This window comes from Salvelinus namaycush, unplaced genomic scaffold (genome assembly GCF_016432855.1).
Source record: "Salvelinus namaycush isolate Seneca unplaced genomic scaffold, SaNama_1.0 Scaffold359, whole genome shotgun sequence".
Taxonomy (NCBI): domain Eukaryota; kingdom Metazoa; phylum Chordata; class Actinopteri; order Salmoniformes; family Salmonidae; genus Salvelinus; species Salvelinus namaycush.
In genome coordinates this window covers 83,201-93,192 of record NW_024060552.1, presented here as the reverse complement: position 1 = coordinate 93,192, position 9,992 = coordinate 83,201, and the positions used below count along the sequence as shown (strand labels likewise).

At 41.9% G+C, this 9,992-nt stretch overlaps 1 protein-coding gene across 1 annotated transcript in view; it reads left to right on the top strand.

Moving 5' to 3' along the window:
* Positions 1-478: 478 nt before the first annotated feature.
* Positions 479-9,992, top strand: part of ppp1r14bb (protein phosphatase 1, regulatory (inhibitor) subunit 14Bb) — a 60,091-nt gene continuing 50,577 nt past the window's right edge. The window contains exon 1 of the mRNA XM_038985630.1: positions 479-1,220. Within this exon, the coding sequence (XP_038841558.1) occupies positions 1,017-1,220 (204 nt within the window). The 5' untranslated portion in view covers positions 479-1,016. The remainder of the gene's footprint in view (positions 1,221-9,992) is intronic.

Below are 9,992 nucleotides of genomic sequence, written 5' to 3'. Positions count from 1 at the left end.
TCAGGTGGATGGATTATCTTGGCAAAGGAGAAATGCTCACTAACAAAGATATAAACAAATTTATGCACAAAAAAATGTAAAGAAATAAGCTTTTTGTGCGTCTGGAACATTTTCTGGGATCTTTTATTTCAGATCATGAAACATGGGACCAACACTTTACATGTTGCGTTTTATATTATTGTTCAGTGTATTTTGTAAAATGTATCATGTAGAAAAGAAAAGGTTGTATGACAGTATCAGAGAGGGTAGATGGGAACGGGGTGGTATTTTGGGTTGGGGGGGGGGTGGAAGTACTGAGGTTTGTAGGGAAATATTGTATTTTATTAGAAATTCATTAGGAGAATATAGTGGTATATAGGTCGTGGCCGTCGTCACATTCCTGTACAGTAGGTGGCGGTGTATGCACCTGTCAGTTGGTTGCGATTCGCCATAGAAAACTTAAAGAAGAAGAAGAGGCGTTGCGTTCGGAGAGAAGAGAGAGACTGGAGAAAGAGAGACGGAAGAAAGAGAGAGACGGAGGACGGGAAAGCAGAAGAGAGGAGGGAATAGTAAAGAATTCAGGAATAGCCTTTTTTTTTTGTCTACGTAAGGTTAGGTTTTCCGTAGATGAAGGAAAAGTCAGCCGCTTTTACGTTGCAACAACACGAGGACAGAGGAGAGACGGCACGGAAGATATTCTCTTTGTACTTAAAATAAGTGTAGTACTGCTGGTTTGTAGGCTATCCTAAACCTTTATACGCTGTATTCTAATACTGTAAATAACCAATTATATAGCCTTTAAAAAAAAAATATATGTATTTTTAGGTCAATTTGGAAACCACGAAGTGAACCAAATGCCGTGCTCTTTTTTTGCAAGAAGGGAACAATAGCAGTAATATACTTGAATTTTCTAGCTTCTCCTTATGAGAATCACGGCTGTTTAGCAACCACCAACACCGCGACGAACAATACAAAACAACGCGTCTGAAATTCGCACTACCACCAGAACTTTCAGGATTTTCTTCAGCGGACCGACCATGGCTGCGGTTACCAGCCCAGAGACGAGCCCTCAACCCCGTGTATATTTCCAGACGGTAGCCGCCGGTTCAACCGAAGAACCGGAGATACCTGTTCGGAAGCAAGGGCGAGTAACCGTCAAATATGACCGGAAAGAACTAAGAAAGAGACTAAATCTGGAGGAATGGATAATCGACCAGCTAACGGTTCTTTACAACTGTGAGGTGAGATACCGAAAATAAATTACACACATTTTAGATATCGCAAATGGCACCATATTGTCAACTACTTTTGACTAGGTACTATGAGGGCTATGGTCAAAATTATTGCACGAGGGAGTAGGGCAACGCTTCCAAACCAAGGGTACCTCGCCTGTCCACAGACCCATGAGACCATAGGGCTACTGGTAAAATGCACATGAGGGAGTACTGCAGGGGACTTTGGGTAGAGCAAAATTCAGTTGGTGGTACAGTAACCCGAAAAAGGTTGGAAACCACTACTGAAAGGCTACCGTATCACATCGATTACGGTTAACGAGCCCCCTGAGGTTCACTAATGAGTTAACTGAAAGATGGTATTTATTTTAAAGTAGAACAACATTGGTGTGCTCAGGAATAGGCTGACTAAACATCATCATTATAATAACATAGTATATCACAACATAACATAGTATATCACAACATAATATAGGCAAACTAAACATCAGTATCATTATAATAACATAGTATATCACAACATAATAGTATATCACAACATAATAGTATATCACAACATAATATAGGCAAACTAAACATCATCATTATAATAACATAGTATTTCACAACATAACATAGTATATCACAACATAACATAGTATATCACAACATAATAGTATATCACAACATAATATAGGCAAACTAAACATCAGTATCATTATAATAACATAGTATATCACAACATAATAGTATATCACAACATAATAGTATATCACAACATAATAGTATATCACAACATAATAGTATATCACAACATAATAGTATATCACAACATAATAGTATATCACAAAATAATAGTATATCACAACATAATAGTATATCACAACATAACATAGTATATCATAACATAGTATATCACAACCTAATAGTATATGTTGTGATATACTATGTTATGTTGTGATATACTATGTTATGATGTTATAATGATACTGATGTTTAGTCAGCCTATACTATGTTGTGAGAGAAAGACAGACAGTAGACTGGCTGGAGAGGGAGAAAGACAGATAGTAGACTGGCTGGAGAGGGAGAAAGACAGATAGTAGACTGGCTGGAGAGGGAGAAAGACAGATAGTAGACTGGCTGGAGGGGGAGAAAGACAGATAGTAGACTGGCTGGAGAGGGAGAAAGACAGATAGTAGACTGGCTGGAGAGGGAGAAAGACAGATAGTAGACTGGCTGGAGAGGGAGAAAGACAGACAGTAGACTGGCTGGAGGGGGAGAAAGACAGACAGTAGACTGGCTGGAGGGGGAGAAAGACAGACAGTAGACTGGCTGGAGGGGGAGAAAGACCGACAGTAGACTGGCTGGAGGGGGAGAAAGACAGACAGTAGACTGGCTGGAGGGGGAGAAAGACAGACAGTAGACTGGCTGGAGGGGGAGAAAGACAGACAGTAGACTGGCTGGAGGGGGAGAAAGACAGACAGTAGACTGGCTGGAGGGGGAGAAAGACAGACAGTAGACTGGCTGGAGGGGGAGAAAGACAGACAGTAGACTGGCTGGAGGGGGAGAAAGACAGACAGTAGACTGGCTGGAGGGGGAGAAAGACAGACAGTAGACTGGCTGGAGAGGGAGAAAGACAGACAGTAGACTGGCTGGAGAGGGAGAAAGACAGACAGTAGACTGGCTGGAGAGGGAGAAAGACAGACAGTAGACTGGCTGAAGAGGGAGAAAGACAGACAGTAGACTGGCTGGAGAGGGAGAGAGAAAGACTGTAGACTGGCTGGAGAGAGAACGAGAGACTGTAAACTGGCGGGAGAGGACTGGCTGGAGAGAGAACGAGAGACTGTAGACTGGCTGGAGAGAGAACGAGAGGCTGGCTGGCTTGCGAGTTCTTTGTTTCTGGCCATTTTGAGTCTGTATTGGAACCCACAAATGCTGATGCTCCAGATACTCAACTAGTCTTAGGAAGGCCAGTTTTATAGCTTCTTTAATCAGGACAACAGTTTTCAGCTGTGCTAAAATAATTGCAAAAGGTTTTGGCTGGCTAATAGAAATAAGCCTTTTTTTCCCTACTGTATGTGACGTTGGCACAAGGGAATAAACATTGTTTGTTTTCCTAAACCCATGTCTTCCCCCCCCCCCTGCGGTGAATATTTAGGTTTAGTGCCCGGATCAAATACAAATGTATTTGTCACATGATGGGCCGAATGCAACGAGTGTAGACTTATCTGTGAAATGCTTGTTTAAAAGCCCTTCCTGACGATGCAGAGTTTAATTAAAAAAAAAAAATAGATATGGTATGTACATGAAGGCAGGGTAAAGTGACTAGACATCAGGATAGATAATAATAAGGTATTTGAGGTAGATGTGTACATGAAGGCAGGGTAAAGTGACTAGACATCAGGATAGATAATAATAAGGTATTTGAGGTAGATGTGTACATGAAGTCAGGGTAAAGTGACTAGTCATCAGGATAGATAATAATAAGGTATTTGAGGTAGATATGTACATGAAGGCAGGGTAAAGTGACTAGACATCAGGATAGATAATAATAAGGTATTTGAGGTAGATATGTACATGAAGGCAGGGTAAAGTGACTAGGCATCAGGATAGATAATAATAAGGTATTTGAGGTAGATATGTACATGAAGGCAGGGTAAAGTGACTAGTCATCAGGATAGATAATAATAAGGTATTTGAGGTAGATGTGTACATGAAGGCAGGGTAAAGTGACTAGGCATTAGAATAGATAATAATAAGGTATTTGAGGTAGATGTGTACATGAAGGCAGGGTAAAGTGACTAGTCATCAGGATAGATAATAATAAGGTATTTGAGGTAGATATGTACATGAAGGCAGGGTAAAGTGACTAGACATCAGGATAGATAATAATAAGGTATTTGAGGTAGATGTGTACATGAAGGCAGGTTAAAGTGACTAGACATCAGGATAGATAATAATAAGGTATTTGAGGTAGATGTGTACATGAAGGCAGGGTAAAGTGACTAGTCATCAGGATAGATAATAATAAGGTATTTGAGGTAGATGTGTACATGAAGGCAGGGTAAAGTGACTAGGCATCAGGATAGATAATAATAAGGTATTTGAGGTAGATGTGTACATGAAGGCAGGGTAAAGTGACTAGACATCAGGATAGATAATAATAAGGTATTTGAGGTAGATATGTACATGAAGGCAGGGTAAAGTGACCAGGCATTAGGATAGATAGGCATGTACTCTACAAGGTGTCGAAAGCGTTCCACAGGGATGCTGGCCCATGTTGACTCCAATGCTTCCCACAGTTTTGTCAAGTTGTCTGGATGTCCTTTGGCTGGTGGAACATTCTTGTTACACACGGGGGAAAACTCTGCAGCGTTATAATGCCATACCCCCGTTCAAAGGCACTTCAATCATTTGTCTTGCTCATTCACCCTCTGAATGGCACACATACACAATCCATGTCTCCATTAGAAATCCTTCTTTAACCTGTTTCCTCGCCTTCAAGTGGAATCAACAGCGACATCAATAAGGGATCATAGCTTTCACCTGGATTCACCTGGTCAGTCTATGTCATGGAAAGAGCAGGTGTTCTTAATGTTTTGTGTAATCGAAGTATGATAAGAGTAAAACAAAGAACCGAGTAGCAGCAGCCGCAGAAGATGGTGAACGTGTCTGTGTGCTTACAGTATGTAATGTGTGTGTGTGTGTGTGTGTGTGTGTGTGTGTGTGTGTGTGTGTGTAAATAGTGTGTATATATGTGACTAACCACCTCGATTCGGTCCTATGTAGCAAAATTTGAAATGTTTTATTTAATTATTATTTTTCTTTTTTACATTAGATAAAAGTAGAGACTCAGAGCTACCATATGGTATATCATACACTGCATTTGAGGAACAATGGGAAAGTAATTCTACTTTGAATGTTGATAAACTTGTAACCCCACTTTTGAGATAATGGTCTTTGAATTTTTTGGTACACCTACTGGAGAGCTCTTTTTTTTGTCTCCACCCATTCAACATTGTTCACACCCTCTTAAGCTTTAGCCCCACCCATCTCTTTAAGGATTCACGTGTGAGGCCATGTGCTAAATGGAGCGAGTAAAGTAGTGTCACATCAAATCCAATTTTATTGGTCGCATACACATATTTGGCAGATGTTATCGTGGGTGTAGTGAAATGCTTGTGTTCCTAGCTCCAACAGTGCGGTAATATCGAACAATACACACACGTCTAAAAGAATGGAATTAAGAAATGTAGAAATATTAGAATGAGCTAACTGATTAGAGCCAGTTTGCGCTGTTCTGTGAAGGGAGTAGTACACAGTGTTGTACGAGATCTTCAGTTTCTTGGCAATTTCTCGCATGGATTAGCCTTCATTTCTCAGAACAAGAATAGACTGATGAGTTTCAGAAGAAAGTTATTTGTTTCTGGCCATTTTGAGCCTGTAATCGAACCCGCAAATGCTGATGCTCCAGATACTCAACTAGTCTAAAGAAGGCCAGTTTAATTGCTTCTTTAATCAGAACAACAGTTTTCAGCTGTGCTAACATAATTGCAAAAGGGTTTTCTAATGATCAATTCGCCTTATAAATTATCAACTTGGAATAGCTAACACAACGTGCCATTGGAACACAGGAGTGATGGTTGCTGATAATGGGCCTCTGTAACGCCTATGTAGATATTCCATTAAAAATCTGCCGTTTCCAGCTACAATAGTCATTTACAACATTAATAATGTCTACACTGTATTTCTGATCAATTTGATGTTATTTTAATGGACAAAACCAATTTTTTTCTTTATAAAAAAACAAGGACATTTCTAAGTGACCCCAAACTTCTGAACGCTAGTGTATATGTGTGTGATGGGATGTATAGACATTATGGACACTGTGGATAGAATATTTAGTCTATCTGTAGAATATGTAGGGTAGAATTTGTGTATATATACACAGTAATAGTTAAATAGGATGGCCTTGACTAGAATACAATGTGTGTGTGTGTATATATATATATGAAATGAGTAAAACAGTATATAAACATTGTTACAGTGGCCGTTGTTCCATTGTTACAGTGGCCGGTGTTCCGTTGTTACAGTGGCCGGTGTTCCGTTGTTACAGTGGCCGTTGTTCCGTTGTTACAGTGGCCGGTGATTCTATGTACATAGGGCAGCAGCCTCTAAGGTGCAGGGTTGAGTAACCGGGTGGTAGCTGGCTAGTGACCGTGACTAAGTTCCGAGAAGATTACTGGGTGGAGGCCGGCTAGTGATGGCTATTTAACTTCTTATGGGCAGGTGGGACGTTAGCGTCCCACCTGACCAACATCTGGTGAAATTGCAGAGCGCGAAATTCGAAAATACCAAATTCAAATATTTAACATTCTTGAAAATATGTGTTATACATTAAAATAAAGCTTAACTTCTTGTTAATTCAGCCGCTGTGTCAGGTTTCAAAAAGGCTTTACGGCGAAAGCAAACCATGCGATTATCTGAGGACAGCACCCCATCACACAAACACACGAATCATATTTCAACCAGGCAGGTGCGCCATAAAAGTCAGAAATAGCGATATAATTCATGCTTTACCTTTGAAGATCTTCTTCTGTTGGCACTCCAAAATGGCCCAGAAACATCACAAATGTTCCTTTTGTTTGATAATGTCCTTCATGTCCCAAAAATTTCCATTTTTATTTGGCGCGTTTGATTCAGAAATACACCGGTTTCAACTCGCCCAACATGCCTACAAAGTATCTAATAAGTTACCTGTAAACTTGGTCCAAACATTCAAACAACGTTCCTAATCCAACCTCAGGTACCCTAAAACGTAAATAATCAATAAAATTTAAGACGGAATAAACTGTTTCCAATACCGGATAAAAACTTGAAGCGCGCTCCAGTTCATGCGCATCAAAACAGTGGAGTCCACCCGGAGTGACACTTACAATAAATAGCACTACTTCTTCATTTCTCAAAAGAAAAACATTGAACAATTTCTAAAGACTGTTGACATCTAGTGGAAGCCATAGGGACTGCAACCAGGTTCTAAATAATAAGGGTATCCCATTGATACCCATTGGAAACTCCTATGACCTCAATTTTTTCCCCCTGGATGGTTTGTCCTTGGGGTTTCGCCTGTCATATCAGTTCTGTTATACTCACAGACATTATTTTAACAGTTTCAGAAACTTTAGAGTGTTTTCTATCCACATCTACCAATTATATGCATATACTAGCTTCTGTGCCTGAGTAACAGGCAGTTTACTTTGGGCATGCTTTTCATCCGGAGGTGAAAATACTGCCCCCTACCCAAGAGAGGTTAATAGTCTGATGGTCTTGAGATAGAAGTTGTTTGTTTTTCAGTCTCTCGGTCCCAGCTTTGATGCACCTGTACTGACCTCGCCTTCTGGATGGTAGCGGGGCGAACAGGCAGTGGGCCTTCCTGTGACATCGGGTGCTGTAGGTGTCCTGGAGGGCAGGTAGTTTGCCCCCAGTGATGTGTTGGGAAGACCCCACCACCTTCTGGAGAGCCCTGTGGTTGTGGGCGGAGCAGTTGCCGTACCAGGCGGTGATACAGCCCGACAGGATGCTCTCAATTGTGCATCTGTAAAAGTTGGTGAGGGTCTTAGTGGCCATGCCAAATTTCTTCAGCTTCTGAGGTTGAAGAGGAAGAGGCGCACACACTCACCACACACTCTGTGTGGATGGACCACTTCTGGTTCTCAGTGATGTGTACGCCGAGGAACTTGAAGATGTTCACCTTCTCCACTGCAGTCCCGTCAATGTGGATAGGGGGCCGTGCTCCCTCTGCTGTTTCCTGAAGTCCATAATCGTCTCCTTTGTTTTGTTGACGTTGAGGGAGAAGTTAATTTCCTGGCACCACTCTGCCATGACCCTCACCTTCTCCCTGTAGGAGAGGTACTGTGTACTACTGTTCTGCCAACTTGATGTTTTGAGTTGGAGGCGTTTGTGAACACGCAGTCGTGGGTGAACAGGGAGTATATGACGGGGCTGAGCACGCACCCTTGTAGGGCCCCTGTGTTGAGGATCAGCGTAGTGGAGGAGTTGTTTCCTACCTTCACCACCTGAGGTCGGCCCGTCAGGAAGTCCATGACCCAGTTGCACAGGGCGAGTTTCAGACCCAGGGCCCTGAGCTTAATGATGATCTTGGAGGTTATTGTGGTGTTGAATGCTGAGCTATGGTCATTGAACAGCATTCTGATGTAGGTATTCCTCTTGTCCAGATGGGATAGGGCAGTGTGATGGCGATTGCGTTGTCTGTGGATCTTTTGGGGCGGTAGGCAAATTGTAGTGGGTCTAGGTTGTCAGGTAAGGTGGAGGTGATATGATCCTTGACTAGTCTCTCAAAGCACTTCATGATGACAGAAGTGAGTGCTACGGGTCTATAGTCATTTAGTTCAGTTACCTGGGCTTTATTGGGTACAGGAATAATGGTGGACATCTTGAAGCAAGTGGGGACAACAGACTGGGATAGGGAGAGGTGTCTGTAGACACTCCAGCCAGCTGGTCTGCGCATGCACTGAGGACGTGGCTAGGGATGCTGTCTGGGCCGGCAGTCTTCCGACGGTTAACACGCTTAAACGTCTTACTCACGTCGGCCACGGAGAACGGGAGCCCACAGTCCTTGGTAGCGGGCCGCGTCGGTGTCACTGTTATCCTCAAAGCGGGCGAAGAAGGTGTGTAGCTTGTCTGGGAGCAAGACGTCGGTGTCTGCTACTTGGCTGGTTTTATCATCCGTGGTTGTCTGTAGACCCTGCCACATACGTCTCGCGTCTGAACCGTTGATGAGCGACTCCACCTTGTCTCTGTACTGACGTTTTGCCTGTTTGATTGCCTTACGGAGGGAATAACTGTACTATTTGTATTCAACCATATTCCCAGTCACCTTGTCGTGGTGAAATGTGTATTAAAACAACCAAAGATTTAAATACTAAAAGTGGTAAAAGTAATAGCCTACAATAAGTAAAACTCCCGGTAAAAATACACTTGGCATATATCTTAATCTGACTTTGTTGCAGGTCATGTTCTTCAAATTACTGTCTCTGGTAAACACACACTATATCAAATAAAATATGTTTATTTGTCAAATGCGCAGGATACAGAAGGTGTAAACGGTACACTGAAATGGTTACATGCTTATTTGTATAGTAGCAATATCAAACATAGAAAGTGTCCTGATATAAATAGTTTTTAATTATTAGATGATGTTTACCCAGACAGACTTGTCTAAATTGATGCGTCATGTGAAGGAAATGGTGTAACCCCCCCCCCCCCCCCCCCCCCAGCCATATCCAGCTAAGTGGATGGGTCACTATTGTCTAGACATGTACACATGTTCATGAAATACAATAGAAGGACGTAATCACCCCCAGACACACCTGGCTAATTTGATGGGTCATCATCTGGCATAGTGGAGTCTTTTGTTTAGACCATGTAGCTAGCTAAACAATGAACCATAATCCCAACCCCTACTACTAGCTAAACAATGAACTATAATCCCAACCCCTACTACTAGTTTAATAATGAACCATAATCCCAACTCCTACTACTAGCTAAACAATGAACCATAATCCCAACCCCTACTACTAGCTAAATAATGAACCATAATCCCAACCCCTACTACTAGCTAAATAATGAACCATAATCCCAACCCCTACTACTAGCTAAACAATGAACCATAATCCCAACCCCTACTACTAGCTAAATAATGAACCATAATCCCAACCCCTACTACTAGCTAAATAATGAACCATAATCCCAACCCCATACTACTAGCTAAATAATGAACCA